This window comes from Lactuca sativa, chromosome 8 (genome assembly GCF_002870075.4).
Source record: "Lactuca sativa cultivar Salinas chromosome 8, Lsat_Salinas_v11, whole genome shotgun sequence".
In the NCBI taxonomy this organism is placed as follows: Eukaryota; Viridiplantae; Streptophyta; class Magnoliopsida; order Asterales; family Asteraceae; genus Lactuca; species Lactuca sativa.
This window is the reverse complement of record NC_056630.2, coordinates 51,490,200-51,515,341: the sequence shown is the minus strand read 5'-3', so window position 1 is coordinate 51,515,341 and position 25,142 is coordinate 51,490,200. Positions and strand designations below refer to the sequence as shown.

The following is a 25,142-nucleotide window of genomic DNA, read 5'->3' as shown; positions in this document are numbered from 1 at the left end:
TAGGATCGATTGCATATGCTGTAATATTTGAACGTTCTAAATTTTTCCAAATGCCTAGGGCATTAAGAGGGAAAAGAACTAGAACCGGATTTGACTAAAATAAACGACTGTCAAGGAAAATCTAAGGTTCGCCAATGATTGGTCACTTGTCGGCAGTTGGAAGTATAGTAACGTATGGACCATAATGACATTATTATTATTAGATATGATTCTATTAATAATGAGTTGTCGTATGGAAAATATGGAAATGTTTTCATATTAGGAGTTGGACGTTAAGAATTTATGTCTAGATTAGAAACTTTTATGCAAGAAGGATGTTCAAAGGAATTTACTTTGAATATGAGACTTCATATCTATGGAATTGCCTTGTAACAATCTCCAATAGAGCACTTTGTAATATCATTGCCGACGTCTTGGTGACTTTGGTGCTGTGACATTACGAAAGGATCGTTGCATAAAATATTAGAATATAACATATTCTAATAGAGGCAAGAATTTGGTATTCTTACACTTGTGACAAGGATTAGGAGTTGTGAAAGGAGTATCATTGGAAATGTGTTCAATTGATCTATTTCAAAAAGTACGGACCATAGGAAACTAGAATGTGTTTGCTTGGAGCATGGGACAACTGTTGTTATAATTCAAGTAATAAGTTGATTATCCAAAAAAACATTATACAATGAATATTGAGTAATCAATATGGTGATTAAATAAAGGTGTTTTATTTATACTCAAAAGTTTGGGACCATATAGGATTAGTATTATTCTTTTGTTTCACTTTGCATGTTTTGACTTCCCGAATAATAAGATTATTCAAACCATCCACATTCGATAAATACTTTGGAAGTAGGTATTGAAGCTAGACTGTCATGAATCCGACCGTAGATTGTCTAAAACGTTTTAGACATAGAAAAAGTCTGATGCAGTGTTCATGAGTGCTCTTGAAATATGATTTGAGTATTGGATTAAACCCACGCTCAATTTAATCACTTCATTGATTTTATCACAAGTGATTAGTGAGACGATAATATCTTATAATCTTGAAACCAAGACGTGTGAGTTGTAGTCTGCAAGTCGGTTGCATATTGATACTATGTAAACGCACCAGTAACTTGGTGTTACAAAACATATTGTTGTGTGTGATTTGATGAGTAAGTACAAGCGAGCATTCGAGTCGAAGTTTATCCACTCTTTTTACCCAAAGTGGGATAAAATTGATATCTATGGGCCCCTCGATGATTTAGTGATGACACCCTAAGCGCTTGGCCAAGCCTGGACTAAATTGATGTGTTCAATTGTAGCCTATTGTCAGTCGTCATAAATCTGAAATCGGGAAACAACACATGAACAGAGAGAATGATTAAAATCTATGTCTCAGTTCATATGATATCCAGAGTGGAGGAATATATGATCCCTTATCTAAAGGACGCGTTGTTGATAAGATCAAAGTTGACAACAGCTTTTGAAAGCTATGATTGTTGATCAGGTTCTAAAGTCGTAATTGCAAAATAGATATTAGACTTATCCAAGTGGGAGACTGTTGGATTAGGTGTCTAAGCCCATAACTATTTTGGTATGTACTTGATCCGATTATGAGCATAGTCCTTTTGGGTTGCCTTCACTTATGAAACTTGAAAAGATGACAAGAGGAGAGAGAGTATAACTTATTATATGAATAATTAATTGGTACTCAAAAATGGTTTTATTAGTATATTACAAGTTTAATATATTATTTGGAAATCATATTATTTAGAGTAAATTACACGAATGGTCCCTATAGTTTGGGGTAATTTGCGAGCTTGGTTCCTAACTTATTTTTTTAACTCGTAAGGTCCATATTATTTGTTTTTGTTACGCATTTGGTCCCTACTGTTTCTTTTTGTTACGCACTTGGTCTCTGTCTTACCTACAAAGACTATTATTTAAATAGAAAAAAGTTGCGGGGTAGGTAAGGTAAGATGAGGGAGGTGCGGTTGGGGGTGTGTTTATTTAAATAAATTAAAAAATCAATGGCAAAATAGATTTTTTAGGTAAGACAGGGACCAAGCGCATAACAAAAACAAACAGTTGGGATCTTCCAAGTTAAAAAAATAAGTTAGGGACCAAACGCGTAAATTACCCTAAACCATAGGGACCATTCGTGTACTTTACTCTATTATTTAATTAGTATTGATCATAAATTAATTTGGTGATCGAAAGAGACTGATTAAATAAAGGGGACTGATATTGCAATTAATTGTTAGTTGCTAGTTGGGTTGATGGACTCCATAGAGCGGAGTGGACGAAATTTATGGGGAAGCCCATAAGATTTCGTCCAAGTACTCTAAGGAAGGAATTCATGAGCTACTTAGGCCTTAAGTAGGAATTAGGGTTTCCTTCAGAAACCCTAGCAGCCCACACAACTATATAAGGAACCCTTTACATAGGATTTTCGCCCCCCATGAGTTTTATGAGAAACCCTAGCCGAAATCCTTCCCTCTCCAAGTCATCTTGTTGCATTGAGTGTCTGTGATTCCATTAGAGGTGCAACATTTGAAGCACTAGGCTTTCAGAAGTCAAGATCAAGAAGGATTGTGACTGTTATTTCTACATAACAATCAAGGTAAACTTTCTAACCCTAATCATATGTGATTTTTCAGATTTGTATGCTAGTCAATTAGGGTTTATTGATTTGGTATTCAATATTGTATGTTTAATTAGAAAAACCTAGATAAAATCAATTAGGGTTGCATGAACACCATAGGAATGATGTTAGGCTCATAAACCTACAAGGAAAACCCACCTTAATCGAATAACCTTGAAACACCGCGATACGTTCCTTTCTGCACTGCGAGCTCTCGTTGATCCACTCACACCAGAACCGGATAAAATCTTAATCAATAGGCCAAAATCCTCAAGTTTAACCCAAAGTCAAACCTGGTCAAAAAGTCAATGATCAAAAAAAGTCAAAGTCCATGGCAGCTGAATACGCCCAGCATACACCATCTCAACCTAGAATGCTAAGCGTACTCCCAGGTACGCCCCGCGTACATGAGTTGGTTCCAATAGTCCCATTAAGCACTTCATCCTTTAATTGCTTTGTCCAAAGCTCAGATATAGACTCAAAACATCGACTTAAGTCATAAACAATACACACCCATTATACAGATCATATGCATTATACATAATAACATATAAACTTCAAGTAATAAATCACATATTACTTACATTCTACCACATAACATATGAATTTCCTAACATATTTTTGGTAGCAACCCTATACCAGCAGGTTGATTTCCCCGAAGGGTGTGTCTCAAACACTGCCGAACAGGGACTGATCACTTCCCCCAAAGGGTTTGTCATGATCATCCAAACTTTTATCACATCCCCCGAAGGGTCTATCATGATCATCTAAACTTTGACCACTTCCCCCAAGGGGTATATCTTGATCATTTAAACTGGGACCACTTCCCTCGAAGGGTTTGTCATGGTCTCAGATACAACACAAAGTCCATATAATAAGTAAGTTCATGAAAACTCACATGAATATCTGACAAGATAAAATCCAAAAACTAAGCTACTGGCATTAAGTCTTCTCAAATCACTACACAATAAATAACCCAGAAATTAAAAACTAATGTATAATACCTACTTTTTATCTAAATGAGTCTTCATTTATCTAATCGTTAACTTAGGTCAAAAGTGCATTTTTCCCTTCATCAATGATCAAAGACTCACTTTCACGAAAAATGAATAAATGTCAAATCGGTCAAAAAGTCAACGGTCCACTGTGCTATGGCAACCTTGGCTGGGCCGCGGCCTAGTCACTAAAAATAGTCGTGGGATTTTCTCGTCCATTGCACTGTGGTTAGCTCTTGACCACTACGAGGTTTGTATGGCATAGTAACATCTCCATTATGCTCTTAATCTGTAAATGCAATGTTTTGAAAACCGGACCGGACATCGAACCGGCCGCCATACCGGTTCGACGGGTAAACCAGTCGAACTGGTCCAAAAAACCAGCCGAACCGGATGATGTCATTTTTTCATCCTTATTGTATTTTAAATTAAAAAATAATAAAAATAATACAAAAATAAACTACAAAACAACAATACCAATAATAATAAGTGTGCTCAATTCAACATTAAGTATCAAACATACAAAGTATCATAAAAATAATCCATCACATCTTCATTCATGTTTTGAAAAAACAAAGTTCACAACATCAAAATACCATGAAATGTATGAAAATCCAAACTTCAATCACTTTCTAATCTTCATCTAAAGGAATCCATGTCAATTTGTTGTAAAGCAACTCCATCGTCATCTTCTTCATCATCTTCAATATCAAATACAAATTCAATTTTAGAAAATTTAAACTCAAATAAAAAACAAGAATAACAATAATATTGATAGAATAAAAAAATAATAATAACCTTCAGAAACTTGGGATTCAAACATTGTCGATTCATTGTAGTTTGGTGGCTCATCTTCATCCATATTCTCCAATTCGGTATAACTTAGTTCACCTTCCGGTATTTCATCAACCACCCAAAACTCAATTTTATCAATGCTTTCGTAATCAATCGGGTCATAACACTCTTTGTGATCTTTAAGCCTAGAAAAAAAATATTAATATACTTTTAAACATAAATAAAGAAAGGGAAAAAAGTTTGAGAGTATAAGTTACCTATTTTGTAGACGCAGGTTATAATGAACATAAACAAGGTGATTAAGCATTTGATACTCCAACTGATTCCTTCTTTTAGTGTGGATTCACTTAAAGACACTCGAATTCCGCTCACACTCGGAAGATGAAGCTATTTGTGTAACATCTGGATTCCCAGGTATATTATTTTATTCCTTTATTTTTGGTGGTTGGGAGGGGACTCGGCGAGTTGGTGCTTAGACTCGCCGAGTATGGTCACAGATTCTTATCCGGGTTCATAGCTGGACTCGGCGTGTTCATGAGTGGACTCGGCGAGTCCATGCTATTTAATGAAACCCTAATTTCCTGGGTTTGGGACCTATTTAAAGGCCCTTAAGGCCGTCATTTGCGGCTACCAGACCCCAGAGAGAAACCCTAAGAGATCTAGAGTGTTTGTAAGGAAGGAGAGGCCACCTTTGATCATTTTGTTGGTGTGATTGCAAGAAGGAGGTGACCAAGGCAAGAGGAGGCTGAAAAAGGAGCGATTCTGGTGATTTCAGAGTTTAGAGACTTCATCTTGAGGTATTTATTTGGACCTTCTTTAGATTTGGTGTTGATTCTTAGAGTTAGGGTTTTCTAACCCCCTTTAGAGGATGGATATGTGGAGCAATTGGTCCCTTCTCGAGTTCATGCTTTGGATCTGGACTCAAAGAGGTCCAGAGACCTTAACCCTTGGAGCTTTATGAGTTATTTTGGGAGCCATGAACTTAGGATGTCATTTTTAGGGCTAAATCACCAAGTGAGACCAGCTAGATGTTATATGAGTGTCAAGGTCTGAACTTTACGTGATTATCATGCTTGGGAATGTCAGATCTATGGATTAAAGGAACATACCTGACCTCAGGAGGTCAATGGAGTTTGTGCATGGCATGAACTCGCCAAGTCCAAAGATCAGACTCGGCGAGTAGGGTTAGGGTTTCCCGTAAATCGCTCAATGAGTAGACTTGCCGAGTTGGGGAAATAACTCAGTGAGTCAGAGGGGGATTAGAGAACTGGAGTTCAAGGCGGAACTCGCCGAGTTGTTCTTGATACTCTGCGAGTTGAGTCGGGGTGGCCCCGCGATTCATGCCAGGTGTGACTCGTCGAGCAATAGGAGGAACTCGACATGCCAAGCGGGACTAAAGAGTTGAGTATATTTATATTTATGAGAGTATTTACTTTATGTGATTAGGTGGAGGCTAGATCATATTTCTACCAAGTCAGAGATTTACCGAGACATCTGAGGTGAGTCTTCTCACTATACTTTACCTAGTGTAGTAACAGAGTTATGTGACAGATTATTTTAGAGTTATATGCAAGTGTATTTGCATGTTATTATGTGTTGTGATTATTTGTGATATGTGATATGCATGATTCAGAGTTTACAGAGTTAGGACCAGTGGGTCCACAGAGTTATGGGACCAAGAGGGTCCCACAGAGATATTCGACCAGAGGGTCAACAGAGTTACAGCCTTGAGTGGCTGATATTTGTTTATGTGGTATTTTGGGGAACTCACTAAGCAATTATGCTTACAGTGTTATGTGTGGTGTTTCAGGTACCAACGATGATCGCGGGAAGGCGCCGGCATGACTCGTACACACACACTGGAGTTCATATGTTTTGATCTTGGGGTTTTGTATTGAGATGATGTTGATACAATGTTTTGAAAAATGAATGTGAATGATACTTTATGTTTTTTTAAAGGTGAAAAATTGTTTAAATTTTTACGGTGTTACAGTTTGGCTTAAAATTCGAATTGCAAAATTTTGCAATCCCGGAGCATCTCCACCATGTAATTTCCACCATTCATCTAATTGAAAAATAACAAAATAATATTATAATCTTTTTACTAAAATTCACCAAGTTGTTACCTGGTGAGTAGTATTTCGAGAAACAAAAGCAAGTGTTCTACCAAAACTACCTTCATGCTCACGGAACAACTTTAGTTGGTCTATAAGAGTTAGACCATTGACAGTACCAGCACTACTGTAATGCTCAATCATATCTATAACCCCCGCAACCACCTCTGGTTTCTTACAAAAACCTTCTTGATCATATTGAAACACCGAATTCAACCAATAAGCCGCAACATGAAGACTCTTATGCAACATCCTATCCCAACGATTTTTAATGATGTTAGTGTAAGGATGGTACAACTCTTTGTTGTTGTGAAAAAGTTTTTTAATTCCTTTTTTTGCCCTATACATCCTTTCGTATACATAACCTATAAAAAACATCATTAAAAATAATAAAAATGATAATATATTTGTAAGTATCATTAAAGAATATAAAAAAAATGTTATACCTAAAGCCGACTTCTCATCCGAATCAAAAATCCGTAAAAGTCTCAACATTGGAGTCATCACTTTTACTATGATACCACAATTATTCCAAAAGTTTTTATTCAATATGATAAGCTTAACTTCTTTTGTTTTTTTTTCAATCTAATCACTTTTTTATAATCCGGGGAGGGGACCATAGCTTGCAAATCATGTTTGTGATCACACAAACTCTTCAATGCGATAAATGCAGTACCAAAATGAGCGGCACCTGGACAAATAATCTCGGTCCAACCTAGTCTTTTTCTTAACCAACTTATTTGTGGTTATAAACAAAAACTGTAACCCTCGATGCAAGTGTAACCAAATCACCAACTTGAGGCATCTCCGACATATCCTTCATAATCAAGTTCATACAATGAGTTGCACAAGAAGACCATACAATAGACAAATATTTCTCACATAACAATCTTCCTACATTCTTATAGTTTGTAGCATTATCAGTGACTAAATGAACTACATTCTGACGACCAACAATATCAACAATCTCACTAAATAAGCTGCATAGCGTTTGGGCATTACCCTCAATATCCGATGCATCAACTGATTTGATGAAGGAAATCCCTTTTGCACAATACACCATAAAATTGATAAGGGATCGTTGTCTTGTATCACGCCACCTATCTCCCATAGTTATACAACCATTTTCTGCCCAATAACGTCTATAAGAATCAACTATAAGTTGTACAGATTGTTTCGCATCTTTCAACAATGTCACACGCATAGCATGATATGAAGGCCCTGTGTCTCCATGACCCATACTAGCGACTTTACTCATTTCTATTTGAAAAGGGGGAGAATTCACGACATTCATAGGTATGCAAGAATCATAAAGCCACATAGCAAGAGCTAAATCCGTTTCATGCCATCTTTCCTTACTTTGCAATGCTGCTTTAATTGACGGTTGAGATGGATAATGCATACCCTGTTTGAAAAAAGTGGCACAGTTTGTGTTTGGGAGGTAGGAGCTTTTCTTTTTCCATCTTTTTTTTTTGAGTTGTTTGTTGGGTGAGTACTTGAACCTCATCATCATCATCATCAACATCATACAAGTTATGTACATTCATCCTCAAAGTATCACCGAGCACACCGGCATGTTTATCTTTTGCTTTTTTTGGTATTTTCATCAAATGAACTTTTTATGAGAAACTTTATATCTCCTGGACAACTCGGACATGCTGCAATACTACCTGGAACTCCAGCAAGCTGTTGTTTCATTCTATTGATACCTCCACCATTGTATGTTTTTTTCAAAAGGTACAAAAATATGAATTTTTCCCGCTCCATCTCGTAGTTCAGTAATATGTCTCCAAGCTGGATCCTTTTTTAATCGAAGATTTGGTTGAGTAGAAGCTTGTGAACCAGATGGTACAGTACTTGATTGTGCTTCGGATGGATTAGAACTTGGATTGGAACTTGAACCAGGAGTACTCATAATCTAAAACATAAACACAAACAACCAATATTATAGTTGAGCACAATCTAATAAAAAATCTAATCTAAAATATGATAAGTGCACAATCTAATCTAAAATTTGATAAGTGCACAATCTTAAAAATCCTAAATGGAATGCTAGAGTGATACTAACAATTAACATTAAGAAACAAAGTAATGACAATGTAATACTAACAATCTAACATTAAGAAATAGACAATGAAAAATCTGATCTACAGTCTGATATACAAACATAGATTTTAATTCCCAACATAAATTACATTAACTGAACAACCAAAATCAATTACATTAAGTCTAATATACAAACACAAATTCTAAAATCTAATTACTTTGACATATTTGATATTTCAAAAGATCATGAATAATGTCACTGATTTAGTTCCCAACATAAATTAAATTAAGTGAACAACCAAAATCAATGTAATATATGTGTTTTGCTGTAGAATTTCGACATTAAGATGCTAAGTTGCATAAAGGGTAAGAAAGTAAGAAAAAGTGAATAATATCCTAGAAACAAAAAGAATGGAAGTTGCATAAAGGGTAAGAAAGTAAGAAAAAGTGAATAATATCCTAGAAACAAAAAGAATGGAATCAAATAACCACGAAATTCAAGCTTCTAATTAGTAATTTCTCTACTCACTGGTATGGATTGCTCGTTACCCCGTCAGTGGTGTAGCACAGTAGCAGAAATTGGAGCTGATGGAGAGGATGGAGAGTTGCGATCGGACGAAGGTGGCGTGGAAACTGGATACCTGCGCACTGTGATCGCAGAACTAGAAACAAAAGGGAATGGAATAATCAGAATCAATTGACATTTGACATTAGGTTTATCGTTTATCGTTTGGAGCTTGGAATTTGGGTGTGCGATTGTGGGTTTGCGTCTTTGCGATTTGGGAATTGGGAATCAGGGAATACATTTGTCCGATATTAGCTCAAAGGAAAAAAAGGTAAAAACCGGTTCTGAAGCCTATTCAACTAGCCTGGTCTGACCGCGGTTCACAAAAAAACCGCTGTTTTTTTACGGTTTGATGCACCACCGGTTTTTAGAGGCTAAAGAACCAGAAGCAGCACCGGTTCCCAGTCGAACCGGCTGGTCCGGTCCGATTTTCAAAACAGTGGTTAAAGGCAAGCCTCAAACTTTCTAGAAAGCTTAATACTCACATATGAACCATAAAAATGATAACTTTATGGATATGCATATCTTATGCATGTCTCTCATCATTTTAGGTCAAAATTGTGAAAACATAGTCCAAACTCCTAGCATGACATTAAATGGAGATCAAAGACCATATCCATGACACAAAATGCTCTTGTGACCTTAAAGGACCATAAAATTGCAACCTTTATCTTGGAGTTCTCCAAAATTCTACTCATAATCCATAAACATGAATAGAACAAGCATAAACTCAAGATCGAAGGAGTAATAAACATAAAGATTGAATCTTGAAGACTTACCATGGTCTAAGATGAGCTAACACTAAAAGATCACTATCACAACACACTTCTCAAGCTCCAAGGGACTTAGATTATCCTTCCAAATCTCCAAGAATACTAAGAACTCAAGGGAGGTGAAGAGGAGAGGTGTAGGTAAGCTAGGGTTCCGATTAAGAAGAAGGAAGCTAGTGAAATGAGCAACCCCTAATCCCTACATTCCTTATAAGTTATAAGGCCCAAGACCTACAGTTTTAGGCTATGGCGACCACCACACCGAGGTCACACCTTCATCGCGTCGTAGGAACCAAGCAAGCACATTCCTCATTTAATGATGTGGTCGCGCTGCAGACAACAAGAAACTGCGCTGTAATGTGAGATTTTCCAAAATCCTTATTCTTAAAACCCTAAAGTCTTAAGACGATTAATATAGAGAACGGATGTTACAAGGATGTAATGCATCCTTTATTACCCTCATTGCTAAGGTTATAGCCCTATGTCTGTCACGAATTATCGTCCACTCAGTCTCATTGGTAAGGACTATAAAATTAATGCTAAGGTTCTTGCTAATCGGCTTGCCAAGGTGATCAATGCGGTGGTTGGTTTGGAACAAATAACTTGATAAAGGGTCATCAAATTCTAGTTGCCCTTTAATGGTTAGTGATGCGATTCATTGAATTAAAAAAAAAAAGAAAAAAAAAGAAGCTTCTTGTTTTGAAGATTGACTTTGAAAACTCTTATGAATCATTAAGATGTGATTATTTGATGCAAGTCGTGAAGTTTTTGGGTTTTGGGGAGCGGTAGCAGTTTTTGATTTGAGCTTGTCTAGATTAAGCCAAGGCTTCTATTCTTGTAACAAGAGTCCTTAGGAATTTTGTCTTGAAATATGTCCTCTACCAGAAGCTCTAGTTACTCTTTTCTTATTCATTATTTCCATAAAAGGGGCGATTTTGGCAAATGATTATGCAGAAGTTGTTGCTCTTTTGAAAGGAGTTGTTGTGGGGCCTAATAACATTATTTTGTCTCATTTTTTATTTTCAGATGATGTTCTTTTTAATGGTATAGGAAAAATATATATTACATGGTATTGACTTCAAATTATTTTGATCTTCTTTCTATATTAAGGATGAACTTCCATAAGTAAAACTTGTATGGTGTGGGGTTCTTTTTTTATCAAGTGGTGGAGATGGTGAGGTATTATTGATCATATTACTAAAAAAACTTTCTTCTTGGAAAGTGAGAAACTGAGAATGCTTTCTATTGATGGTTACTATCTTTCTTTGACGTTTGTTCTTAGTTCGTTAGGAATGCATTTTATGTCCACATTTTTAATGTCGGTTCAAGTTAGGAAGGTGCGCTATTCTCTTATAACTTAGTTTTTTTAGGGTATGGAAGTCGGTACATGAAATATGTAGAGGGAGGCTTAGGATTTAGTGACTGCCCCAAAGGATCACGAAGGTGTGGATATTGTTAGTATTGATTGTCTTATATATTAATTAGATATAAACAGAGTGACGTTCCATAAAGTAGGGAATTGAGGAAAAATGTATTTTTGGAAGGATATATGGCATGGAGGCCTTCCGTTGGTTGATCGAATTTCATACACGTTTTCAAGGTGAGAGACGTTATCTTTTTTAAATTAAAGATCAATTGATGATCAGTGGGTCTGGGATTGGAGTAGGGAGCTTAATGTGAGGGTTTAAATTAAAGGGGTTTGTTTGGTGGTGATGATAGATGGTGCTGGGAGTTAGCCGGTGATGGCAAGATTATCGTAAAGAGCATTAAAAGGTTATAATGTTATAGAATACGAACATGTCTTTAATAAATGAATGTTTTTTTTTTTTTTTTTTTTGCCGCATGTCAATTTTTCATTAGTTTTGAGATTTGTTATTTTGTAGTATTTTTGAAATAAATATTATCCGTTAATTTTTGATTTATTTCAATTTTTAAAATTAAAGTCATATACTTATATATGTAAAATATTAAATATCATATATATGATATTAAATTGCAATAAATACGTTTCTTCCTTTTTTATTTAAAGTTGTACATTTAAAAATATTTTCTGTTTACACTTTAATTTAATATTTAATCTTTTTTTAAATCAACCCGTGTACTACACGAGTCTCACACCTAGTTGATATGATTTGGAATGCTTAGGTTGTGTTTAGTTAAGGAAAAATAGTTTTCATTTTCCGTTTTTTGTTTTCCCTTTTCAGTTTTCATTTTCCGTTTTCAGTTTTGATGGAAAATTTAGAAAACGCATTTAGCTAAAACTTATTCGTTTTTCATTTTCAATATTAGAAAATTAGAAAACGTGTTTAGATGTGTATTTTTTTCGGTTTTCATTTTTAGAAAATGGTAACGGTGGTAGGGTAGGCGTGGGACGGTGGCGGTGGTGGGGGAAGCAACGGGGGGGGGGGGGGGGGGGGGGGGAATGGTGGTGTCGATAATGGTGACGGTGGTGGTGGTCATCGCGGGTGGCAGCGGGGGTGGTGGCAGAAATTGTGGCAGTGGTGGTTATGGTGGCAGTGGTGCTAGGATGGGGTAGTGGTGGTGGTGATGGTGATGGTAGGTCAGTGATTATGGTAGTGGTGTTGGGTGTATATGTGTGTGTGTGTTTGTAGGGTGATGTGGGTGTGGGTGTGGGTGTGTGTTTATGGGTGTGTGTGTGTGTGTTTGTAGGGGTTGGTGTGTGTGTGTGTGTGTTTGCGTGTGTCAGGGTTGGTGTGGGTGTATATGTGTATGTGGGGGTTGGTGTTTCTGTGTGTATGTGTGTTTGTGGGGGTGGGGGTGGACCTCGAAGTGAGTGTTGATAGGTAGGGGTGTGGTGAGTTGGGAGTGTTAAGGTGAGGGTATGTAAAGGTGGATGGGGTGGATGTGGGTGTGTGTTTATATTTTAGAAAAAAATTGGAATTAGAAAAATGTGGAAAACAATGATTATTGGTTTTCCAAAAATTTCCAACTTCTTTGTAATTTTAAAAAATAGAAAAATTTCATTTTCCATGAAAAATTTAGAAAAATAGACGAACTAAACGTGTTTTCAAAATTCTCATTTTTCTTGGAAAATTTTTCCGGAAAACAATCTATTTTTCCGCAACTAAACGCACCCTTACCTTCTAAAAAAATTAAACATGATAACGGAGTTGATATTCATTCTATTTTGTGTCCGTTTCGTCATCTTAACATGAAAAATTTTCAACATTTGTTTTGGGTGTGAAAATGCAGAACATATGTGGGTTATCATGTCATGGTTCTTGGATGTATAGGTCCCTGTAAAGTTTCCTGAGTTAGAATTGTTAGCTTGGCCAGATTCTTTGGGTGTTGTGAGTATGAAGAAGTTGATCATCGAAGTGATTGTATAGACTACATGATGGGTCCTATGGAAAGACTATAGACTTGGTTTTGTTTTTTATACTATACTGGGTGTAAAACCTGTGGATTACACGGATTGATTAAAAAATAAAATATTAAAATGTAAATAATATAAAAAAATTAAAATAAAAATTTAAAATAAGAAATGAAGAAACATATTAATTACAATTTATTATAATATTTATTACATTTGATACTTTATATATATATATATATATATATATATATATATATATATATATATATATATATATATAAAAGATTATGTGGCTTTTTAATTTTAAAATTAAAAAAAAAAACATAAGTTAACATGTAGATATTATTTATTTAAAAAATATCACAAAATTACATGTGTCAAAACTCATTAGAGATTGACATACTTGCAAAATAACGTTATATTGTATCTATTATTGAATTCACTAAGCGTGACCGCTTACCCTCTCAGTGTTTAAGAAATTTGTAGGAGATAAGTGACCAGTATAGTCGTACACTGTTGGAAGGTTTAAAATAGTTGTAATATTATTTTTATATTTTTTACTCCCGTATGTATAAAACTATAGTATCCTGGGAAGCTATGTAATATATAAAACTTTGAAATAGTCGGTTTGTATCCAGTCGTTTGTAAACAAGTTAACCATGTAAAATATTGTTTTTATGAATATGCATGTATTATGTTTTGGAGTAACAATTGTCAAGTATGAAAGTTTGTGTAACGTCCCAATATTCAAGACTAAAAATTTCTTTTAATAAAACATTACTTTAAGCAAATTCATCATTTCAAAACATAAACAGAGTATTAGTTTCCAAAATACATGTTCGTTATCAGAGTAAACATTCCTAGGCTGACTAAACTATGGTATGTGTCATGCGATCACCCCAAGCTCCTCCCTCCGCCATCGAAAGTACCTGAAACCAAAACTGAAAACCGTAAGCACGAAGCTTAGTGAGTTCCCCACCCTACCACATACTGCACATACTAGGCCACGTCCGCTATCCTGGGCCTTGCCCACTACCTCGGGCCTCGCCCGCTACAACGGCCCCGCCGCTCCAGGCCCCGCCTGGCTTCGAGCCCCGCTCGGATACAGATCTGTTTCACTTAGGCCTCGCCTATCACAGGGCCTCGCCCACTAACATATAATGGCACGTAAGCATATCACATCACATCACATAATCTAAACACATACTAACGGATCTTGACCTAAGGCCTTGCCTATCTCTGGGCCCCGCCCTTGTCCTGCTACTGATGAGTTATGGAACCCCGTCCATACTCCTGCTGATAGTGAGGTATGGGCCCAGCCCACCCTCACTCCTTCCCTAACTTGGGCCTCGCCCCTGCTCTGTTGCTACTGAGATGTGGAACACCATCCGCACTCTGCTATTGGTGAGATACGGGACCTCGCCCACACTCACCTCCCTACCAGACACATACAAGTATCACACAGACAACAAGTATAAACTATCACATAACTCATTCCTTGGGCACCCGCCCTCTATCGTTGGACCTCGTCCCGAATATCATTCTAGCATACTATGCCTAGGGCTAACCCCCGGGTCTTCTACTCATAACTACATGGGTCGGCATTGTGGCCGTAGACCCATTCATACAAAGGGAAACTCACCTACACTGGCTGAACTTGCTGATGATCCCATTAACTGCTGCCCGACCACTCACTGAACTCTTGCTCTACTTGCTTCCCAAGCTAACAATATCAACGCAACACTTAGTCTAATTGACCCTCGGCGGTTAACCAATTCAACTTTGGTCCAAGTCAAAGTCCTGGTCAAAGCAACCTTTCCAAGTCAACCCAACTCGCCGAGTCCACCTTTTGACTCGTCGAGTTCATATATTCAGGGTCCTTTCTTTCGCGACATGACTCGCCGAGTCAGTCCATGACTCGCCGAGTCCAACGATTTCCGAGTCCTGACCTGCCCAACTCGCTGAGTCTCCACCCGACTCACTGATTCGAGTCTCAACTCGAAGGGTTTGGGACTACGCGACCTAACTCGCCGAGTCTAAGAACAGACTCGCCGAGCACAAGGCAATCTTCATCCAACTCGCCGAGTTGTTCATCCAACTCGACGAGTTCATGCCCATCTTCATCCGACTCGACGAGCTGTTCATCCCACTCGTCGAGTTCCTCCTCATCTTCATGCTACTCGCCGAGTCCACTTGAAGGACTCGCTGAGTCCATTCAGATTTACATACATGCAGAGGACTTTTGAGTCATGCATGGACTCCAAACTGTAGATCTACCCTTTCCAAGCCTATTCCCCACGTAAAGTTGCAAACTTTACGTGTAGAGAAGGAGATCTAGGCACAATCCACCATAAACTAGGGTTTAAGGTCAAATGGGCTCCAAAATCGACTCAAAGGCTGATACTTTATGCTTCCCCAGTCCATAACACACTTGGATCTGAAGTAGCAACTCCAGATCCGGCTTCTAGCTCACTTGGGTGGCAAACCATGGCTTAAAAGCCCCAAATCTCACAACCATAGAAGATCTAAAAGAGAGAAACGACTTATTACCTTCAGATGCTCAGAAATGTTCCCCAAATCTTCAGATCCAAGACCACTTCTTGAAGCCTCAATGATTTCCCCTTCTTCTTCTTCCTTCAAATCACTCAATATGGCTTGAGAGCTTGAATGAGCAACAATGGGGTTTGGGGTTCGATGCTCTGGGTGCAAGAGGCACTAAAGGGACCCTAGGAAGGAGGTTAAGGCGTTTATAAAGGCTCCAAGTCCCGAATTTAGGGTTTTCCTCGCACAGACCGGACTCGTCGAGTCACCTTAGCCGACTTGCCGAGTCGGTCACTTACTCCTCGACTCGGATCCCGCTCGGACTCGCCGAGTTCCTCCTTGGACTCGCTGAGTCGCTCCTTAAAATTAAGGTTTTCTTTCCTTTCTTGACCTTTAAAACTTTGGGTCTTACAACTCTCCCCCACTTAAACTAAACTTCGTCCTCGAAGTTTGCTATGGCCCACCGCCTGCGATCTGCCTCTAATACCCATCCAATTATTCCAACACCAGCTGCCTACCCTCGCTGGCCTTTCGCTCGGTCATTCCGACTAACATTAGTCCTTGCAGATAATCATCTTGGGTCAACCCTGACCCTGAACATCCTGGAAACACAACTTACTCAACTGACAATCCTTCTGGTACCCTCTGATTACTGCACTAAACCCATAGGGGTTCTCCACTTCCTTCCTTGCGCGATTTCCTTTCCTCCCCAAGGTAATTCTCCATAATCAACTATTTCCTCTGCCACTGTGAAGACCCTATCTTCACCAATTCTATTACTCCCGCTACTTCCAGTACGGGTCATCATCACCAGTATCCACTGGGCATTTTTTTCTACTACAATTTGGTGTCGAGCACCACACGATCAACTAACTGAATTCTACCATACGTTGCATACTTGCACTGCCACTGACTGGCAATTCTGCTATTCCTCATCTGACTTCCTGATGAACTGAGACCGCCCTGGTCCCCACCAAGCTATCAATACCTGGATTACCGGCTCCTACCGGTTGCTGACCCAACACAACCCTAGTCGCTCCCAGCGACTTTCGAAGGAACTTCGACCACCTATAACTGCTCAATCTATCATGCCATTCAGGAGCTACTATTCTGGGGTCCTCGATCCCCTATCTTGACACTAAGGTCCTTGCCAGGTCCCACCTGTGCTGCTAAAACTCACGGGCCTCGCCCACGGGTCCCACCCGCCTCTAACCTCCTAGTCCTACTAGTCTAACCGCTCTCGCTCGGGCCTCGCCCACGGGTCTCACTCAACAATACTACTAAGCAACCTTGCTCTCAGGTCTCACCTACACTGCTAATCTCATACAGGCCTCGCCCACGGGTCTCACCCAACTATATTCCGGAGCAGCCTTTCCCAAGGTCTCACCTCTCTAGTGCTATACAGGCAAACTCCCTATCATTCTCATCCACTACCCATTCCTGATCCCTACCTGATCACTAGGAGATAAGGGCCTCGCCCCAACTCCGCTAACGAAGCTACTAAGGAATGCTACGGCTTACCCGTAGTCTTACATCACCATCCATTGCTGACTGCTAGTGAATGGTACGGCTGCCCCGTAGCCTTACAATACTTCCACCACTGACTGCTAGAACAAAGGCACCCACGTGCCATAAGCTCTCTAGATCCTCATTCCGACTTCCTCGAGTCCTTCGGGCGATCCACAACCCGAATTCCCAACTACGCACTAACCATTACCATCACACGCACTAACTAATGGGGAGTTTCTCAAACTCCCAACCCTGAATCCTCAATCCATCAAACGCTGAACTACTTCTTTTCCTTCTCGGAGGTCACATACTCATTCTGGGTCTGCGTGCTCCTACCTGGGCACACTCGGAGGGTTCTCCCCCACTTCGATCCCTCTTACCCCTTGATGCTCAATACTTCCCAAAAGAGATCCCGATCTTAGTTGCCATTCCATAATCCATCTGCTAAGGAACCCAAGCCTGCCATGGTTAGGGATCTAACCATTCCCTTTCTAACGTCGTGCCACTCCGAACTAGCGAGACGTACCAATTCCCTTCCAAGCATGCTACAATTACTGCATCCTTTAAAACCTTCTTTCATAGAGCACATCCCCTAACTACCATACAAATAACCAAGGTATGCAGATGGCATATAACATAATCATAAGCAAGCCACACCATAATACAATACTCATACCAAAATTGATGCAGAACCATAACAATATAATCATGCACAAATAAAGCAACTGAAAACGGAAGTCACATACCTGTAATGTCCGGCGCTGCTTGCGTCTCCAAGGTAGTCATCTGAAAAGCCCTGCTCCCTGCTGCAGGCGCCTCTACCTGGCCCTGACGGCCATCCGTGATCCTCAAGGTTTCAGGGGCGGGTGCCATCACCCGTCCTGCCGAAAGCAAACTAGGACACTGGGACTTCTTGTGGCCCCGCTGGTTGTAGTGAAAACATATCAAGTCTGATCCCTGTGTGATGGTAACAGTACAATCCTTGCTGAAGTGACCAGTCCGACCGCACTTGAAATAGCCAGACTCACCACCGCTACCACTCCTGCACGTGCCCCCGTGCGCCCTGCCACACTTCCCGCACCGACTGCGGTCCTGATGATCCCTCGATCTCGAATCCGATCCCTTGGGCCTTTTTCCCGAACCTGCAGCTACCTGAACCTCATCCGGCTTCCTCTTCCGTATATGCTCCAAATCAATTTACCTCTCTCTAGCCCGAGAAATCATATCTTCCAGCGTCTTCCAGCTGGATCTGCTCACGAACTCCCTGATGTCGTCCCTCAACATCTCATGGTATCGAGCCTTCTTCATCTCCTCATCCGCGACATATACTGCGGTACAAGAAGAGCCCTCTCCCTGAACTTGGTGGTGATCTCCGTCACAGTCTCAGTGGTCTGCGTCAAATCTTGAAACTCCCGTGCCAATTCCTACACCTCAATAATCGGCGAAAACTCCGCCTTGAACCTGGCCGAGAAATCGCTCCAAGTCATCGCGTCCAACGCGGCATCATCCCCCCAAAGCATGACCGATCTCCTCCCACCAATCCCTCGCTCTGTCCTTCAGAAGACAGGAAGCGAGTCTGACCTTGTCCCTCTCAGGACATCGGCTCGTACGAAATGTGTTGGCAACATCAGCCAACCATCTGCTGCTAGCGATGGGGTCCCTAGCCCCATGATAATCTGGTGCCCGCAAGCCCTGAACTCTCGAAATGTCAAGGTACGCGCTCCCATCAAATCCATCACCTCAGTATGGAAGGCTCCCATCCTCTCATCCAAAATCTCCAATATACCCTCCTTGACCGTGCCAAAGATCACAGGAGTCTGATTCAAAATACTGCTCGTAACCTCGGCGGATATCAACTCCCTCATTCGCTCCTCGAGCTGAACTCGAGCCTGATCCCTCTCCGGCACCTAATCCTCCCGCTGGTCTCTCTCGCAATGTCACCATGCTGAAAATATAATACATCCACTATCAGAAAACTCATCACTGCTGCGAGACCAAACACACGCACTACCAGGTTCCCAGTCTTGTCTCGGCCCTTCCCGGATCGAGTACGGATCCTCTGCTTTCAGTAGTACGGGCCCATACTACCTTCCACATCTATCCGTACTTTCCTCAGGAGTTGCCTTGACTCCACCAGGTCCCTTATCCACTACTACTTCTCCCAGCACTATCCACCTAATGGTTAATTCCCATCACTCAAAATCCCACAATGCACAAAGCAAGAAGCATTCGGACAAGGGGAAAAATATAACCACAACATACTCAAGCAGTCATATCCAAATAGCAAGAATCTGAACTAGCATGCAACACAACCCATAAACTCAGGCATAACCTAAACAGGCTATCCTAATACTGTCTAATCAGCACTATCATGCAGCTCAAGACATATAATAGGCACATAAGGCATCATTCCTAGATCCTTAGTCCTAATCTAGCATGTTGTTCTATCAACTGATAATCATAACATAAACTTGTATGGGTATTTTGGGGTACTTACTTGAGCTCGACTGATTGTATGCACCACACCTCTTTTCTCTTTTCAAAGTTCTTTTCTTTCTGAATTCTTTTTGCTTTTCTAAAACCGTTTTCTTTCTCGAAACTCTCTTTTACAAAACTGTCTTTTCATTTTGAAAACTTCTATACCAATTCCTTGGTTTGAGTTCATACACACCCGAGAGTATGTCCGAATCCCTCAAACCAAGGCTTTGATACCAACTTGTAACGTCCCAAAATTCAAGACTAAAAATTTCTTTTAATAAAACATTACTTTAAGAAAATTCGTCATTTCAAAACATAAACAGAGTATTAGTTTCCAAAATACTTGTTCGTTATCAGAGTAAACATTCCCAGGCTGACTAAACTATGGTGTGTGCCATGCGATCACCCCGAGCTCCTCTCTCCGCTATCGGAAGTACCTAAAACCAAAACTGAAAACCATAAGCACGAAGCTTAGTGAGTTCCCCACCCTACCACATAAGCAAGTAGCAACTCCAGATCTGGCTTCTAGCTCACTTGGGTGGCAAACCATGGCTTAAAAGCCCCAAATCCCACAACCATAGAAGATCTAAAAGAGAGAAACGACTTATTACCTTCAGATGCTCAGAAATGTTCCCCAAATCTTCAGATCCAAGACCACTTCTTGAAGCCTCAATGATTTCCCCTTCTTCTTCTTCCTTCAAATCACTCAATATGGCTTGAGAGCTTGAATGGGCAATAATGGGGTTTGGGGTTCGATGCTCTGGGTGCAAGAGGCATTAAAGGGACCCTAGGAAGGAGGTTAAGGCGTTTATAAAGGCTCCAAGTCCCGAATTTAGGGTTTTCCTCGCACAGACCAGACTCGCCGAGTCACCTTGGCCGACTCGCTGAGTCGGTCACTTACTCCTCGACTCGGATCCCGCTCGGACTCGCCGAGTTCCTCCTTGGACTCGCTGAGTCGCCCCTTAAAATTAAGGTTTTCTTTCCTTTCTTGACCTTCAAAACTTTAGGTGTTACGGTTTGGGTCTTTCAGAAATATAAAAGTGTGGGTCTTTCAATCATGGTATCAGAGCGGTAGTTTAAGTGAACTAAATACCACATATTGGTATTTAGACTTAAACCGTCAGAAGTTCAATATATGAACAGATTCATTAGGAGTATATGGATACAAACCATATGAAAGAATTAAGTGGAGTATTAGATAATGATAAATCTTAATATTTTAAAAGTACTAAGCTACTTCAAAATTTTTGGAGCATTAGTTTAAGCAAACTAGAAATGGTAAAGATTTCTAGTCTTAAACTTAAATTTCTAAGTAATGATGATACGATGTGTATTTAGTATATTTTAGGTTTAATACCTGAATGGACACAAGCACTAGAATATTTTGGAGATATGTCTTATATTCTAATATGTGCTAAATGATAAATAAATATAGCATGCCTTAGGTTGCTTGCCTTATTGCTATTATTTAAGAAAGTTTAAGGTCTGTTGCCGACCTTAGTTTAGAAGAGAAAATTTTATGTTCAGAATTCTAAAAATTTCCGTATTAGAATTGACATGAAACTTTCGAAGTGATCAGGCGATTTATGACAGTTGAAATCGATAAACAGTCAAAGGATATCGTAAAATAAAATCTATCAAGTGATACCGTAAATAGTGTATTAATACCTGTAGAATGGTATTGTACATTCAAACTATGTTTGATGAAATAATAACACCTTTGGAGGAATGTTGTGGGTTCAAAGTACATTCAGATGAGATGAATGTTTTGGTGCAATCTATGAACTTGTTCCACCGCTGTCCAAATTGAAGCAGTGATTTGTTATAGAGTCAGAAGAACTGAAGATGGTGATCAATGCTTCGGCAGTATCGCAATTGATGTTGTGCAAGATTTAGAAGAATTAAATGAAGATCAAAGCAAAGGCTAATGAAGTTTTTAGACTCAATAGGCCAAGACTTTGCCTAAACATTTTGATGTAGTATGTAGTTCAAGTATTAACCCTATACAGGATGTTTAGACTTAGTATTTAATAATATTGAGTGACGATTAACTTCTATCACATCCTTATGGAAGTTCCGTTGTGTGTTAAGCTGACTTTAACATACATGATTAGGGTGGTGAATTAAGTCATTTATTGGTAAAAGGCTAAGTAACTTACTTGTCTAAGTAAGGTAGAATGCTTTAGTTGAAGAAGCAATACAACCATAGTATTGTATGAGAAGAGATGTTGTAGTTAGGAATAACAGAGAACCAAGTTGGAGCTAGTAGAACATGCTGAGATGCAGCTATAACGCGGACTTCCTAGGGTAGACTCCTATGAAGTAGACTTAAAAGATACACCCACGAGAAAAAGACTTACTCATATATAGGAATGACGATGTCATGGAAGGATAATGAAATGAACAAATGTACATGGTGACTTACATAAGTTAGAAGATGATGTAGGAAGTTGGAAACCATTTGTCTTCACACTGCTAGAGTAAATTTTGGTGTAGTATGTCTTGGAAAGTAGACACTACCCGAGAAAGAATTTATATGAGGATTTGGAAGTAAAATCCCTATCGACCTATGAAAAAGTATTATAATATGCTAGATCAACCATATACGTGAGAAGAATCGTAGAAGGCGAGTATAGGTAATCCAAGATATGTTTGATAGAAATGCGAAATCCCTAGCTGAGTCTAGGAGAAATTGTCGTATGTACTTGTTTGAACACATTCGTGTGTAATAAGTCGCTTTGTGAAAAAAAAACTTTTGAATGGTGACTTGTAAAACAGCGAGACAATATTTGGGACAAGTATGAGTAGGTGTGAATAGTAGTAGAGGCCTATACTACTGGAAGCACATGACTCACACTTGGATCAAAGAAAGTCACAAGGTTACCAAGAAGCTAGAAATCGATTCTGTTTTTGTTCGAGTATGTCATTACCTTTGTTTTGGTGATGATTCTCGTTTATAACTTAGTGATTGTAAAGAATTGAGTCCGATTAATATAAATCTACGAAGTGAATTAATAGGTTCAGAGAACCATGTGTTGTGTAGCGATGAAATTTCAGTCAGAAGATTGAAGAAGAAGATGGTCGAGGAAGTCGATAAAAGTATAACAACCTTCATTAAAGGATTAAGTAACCATTTATTAGAAGTGTTACTAGTTATGAAGATATTATATCACATTAGAACATGAAGGAAGGTTTCTTTTATGATAGTGTTTGACTAAAAGAAACAAGAGTATGGTTCATTGTCTGTCTTCTACATTATGAAATCAAAGGTCATTAGAATATGACCATTCGAGTTGTCGTTGTAGCAAAGTAAAGACTTTATCTTGCGTTGAGTCTATAACCCAAATTCAAGAAGGAGCAAGAGTCTGCAATGAGAATTGATTTTTTTCTCATAGATTAGAACCGAAGGCCCAATAGAGAATGAAGAACGAGTGCAGATTTGAGCACCGCCATCAATTAATGAGTTTGAAGAGTTTGACAATCATTTAGTTAAAGGCCGTACATTTCAGATTACCATAGAGGAGGCACACGAGGACCCGGATGTTGTGACTGATTTGTTTCTCGTCAACTCTAGACCTTCTCGTATTTTATTTAATTCTGATGCCACAGATTCTTTTGTGTCTCATGAAATTGTGCATCCTTTTCAAATTACTTACTTTGTACTCACCCAACCGTTTCATATAGATACCACATGAAGTATATCATTACTCGCTGATAAAGTCTATAGAGACTGTGTCATAGAAATTGAAGGTTATAGTTTTCTTGCTAACCTGATTCCTATCTTCTTGCCCAACTTTGATGTTATTCTCGGCATTGATTGGTTATCAAAGAACCATGCAGAACTCTTGTGCTACAAAAAGATGGTATGCATCCCTATAGAAGGGAAGATTCTATTTATGTCTATAGTGAAAATACTAATTTCTTTCTTTAAAAAAAAACTCGTAAATTTATATCAAAGGAATATTCTACTAATCCGGATTATACATTTGATATCTCAAAAGAGGAGAATAAAACTGTAAATGATGTTTTCCCCGATGATGTGCCTGGACTTCCCCCGGATAGGCAAACAAAATTCTGAACTAGCTTTCTCTCTAGTGCTGCTCCAATTACCAAAGACTGTTATATAGAATGATAACATTTGGGTAATAGTCGACCGATTGACTAAGAGTGCACATTTTCTTGCCATGCGTGAAATAGAACCAATCGAGAAATATGCACATGGTATACTTGGATGAAACTATTGTGAGACATGGTGTGCCGCTAAAGATTACTTATGATCGTGATAGTAGCTTCGCTTCTCATTCATGGACAAGTATGCAAGGTAAATTGAGATCTCGTGTTACTCTCAGCATAGGTTATCATCCTCAGATAGATGGTCAGAAGAAGAGACCAATCCAAACAGTAGAAAATATATTGAAGGTATATGAACCACTATATGGGCATAAATGTCATACTCCATTATGTTGGCATGATGTAGCACAGAAAGTCCTTAGTGGCCCTGAAATGATCCAAGACACCACTGATAACATTCAAATTGTACGAGATAGAATGAAAGCGGCCCAGGATCGACAGAGGTCCGATGCAGAAAGGAGGAGATGACCCAGAGAATTCCAGGTGAGTGAATTCGTAATGCTGAAGGAATCCCCATGGAAAATTATTATGCGATTTGGGAAGAAAGAACGATTGGTAAGCAAGAATGCCACTTAAAATTGCCTGAAGACTTGACGGATATTCATGATGTGTTTCATGTAAGTTATCTGCGTAAAGGTTTAAACATATATGATGAAACGCTCCTGTTATCCAAAGTAAAACTGGATAATAAAATATAAGAATGAGATAAGAGAGAAATATCCTCATTTTTCTAAATCGTTGTGATTTCGGGGACGAAATCCTCAAAAGGAGGAGGTATTTGTAACATACATGTTCAGTTATCATGTTATGTATTTTAAAAGTGAAAAATATAATTAAATATTATGAGAACTTGAGTGTTGAGTTCTAACGGATAGTTTTTACTAGAAATGAAGTAAAACTATGTTTAGAATCAATCGGAAAATATTGGAAGTCTTATGAGATTCCAATCAAATGTCAAATAGCGAAATTTAACGAAAATATAAAATTTGAAATAAGTAAAATTTTATTACTGAAAGTGGTAAAGAGTCTCGTTAGAAACATTTAGATGAAAACCTCATCGAAATCCGAGTTATAACGAAGAAGTTATGACCAATTGAAGATTCGCAACAAAACCGACACGGCACCAAATGACATAAAAAGTGAGTTTTTGATAAACTACTTTTTAGCCTTGGTGATCTGAATAAAATTCATAGTATTTGTTAAACCGAGAATTTTCATAAAAAGAACGTCAAAATCTG

General features: G+C 38.9%; 1 protein-coding gene across 1 annotated transcript; it reads right to left on the bottom strand.

Annotated features, from left to right (window-relative positions):
- Nucleotides 1-7,263: 7,263 nt before the first annotated feature.
- LOC128127703 (uncharacterized) lies at nucleotides 7,264-8,294 on the bottom strand. Its single transcript, XM_052766378.1, has 3 exons — nucleotides 8,198-8,294; nucleotides 8,024-8,115; nucleotides 7,264-7,932 (listed from the first exon to the last, which is right to left on the bottom strand). The coding sequence occupies exons 1-3, from the start codon at nucleotides 8,292-8,294 to the stop codon at nucleotides 7,264-7,266; spliced, it is 858 nt and encodes a 285-aa protein (XP_052622338.1).
- Nucleotides 8,295-25,142: the final 16,848 nt, after the last annotated feature.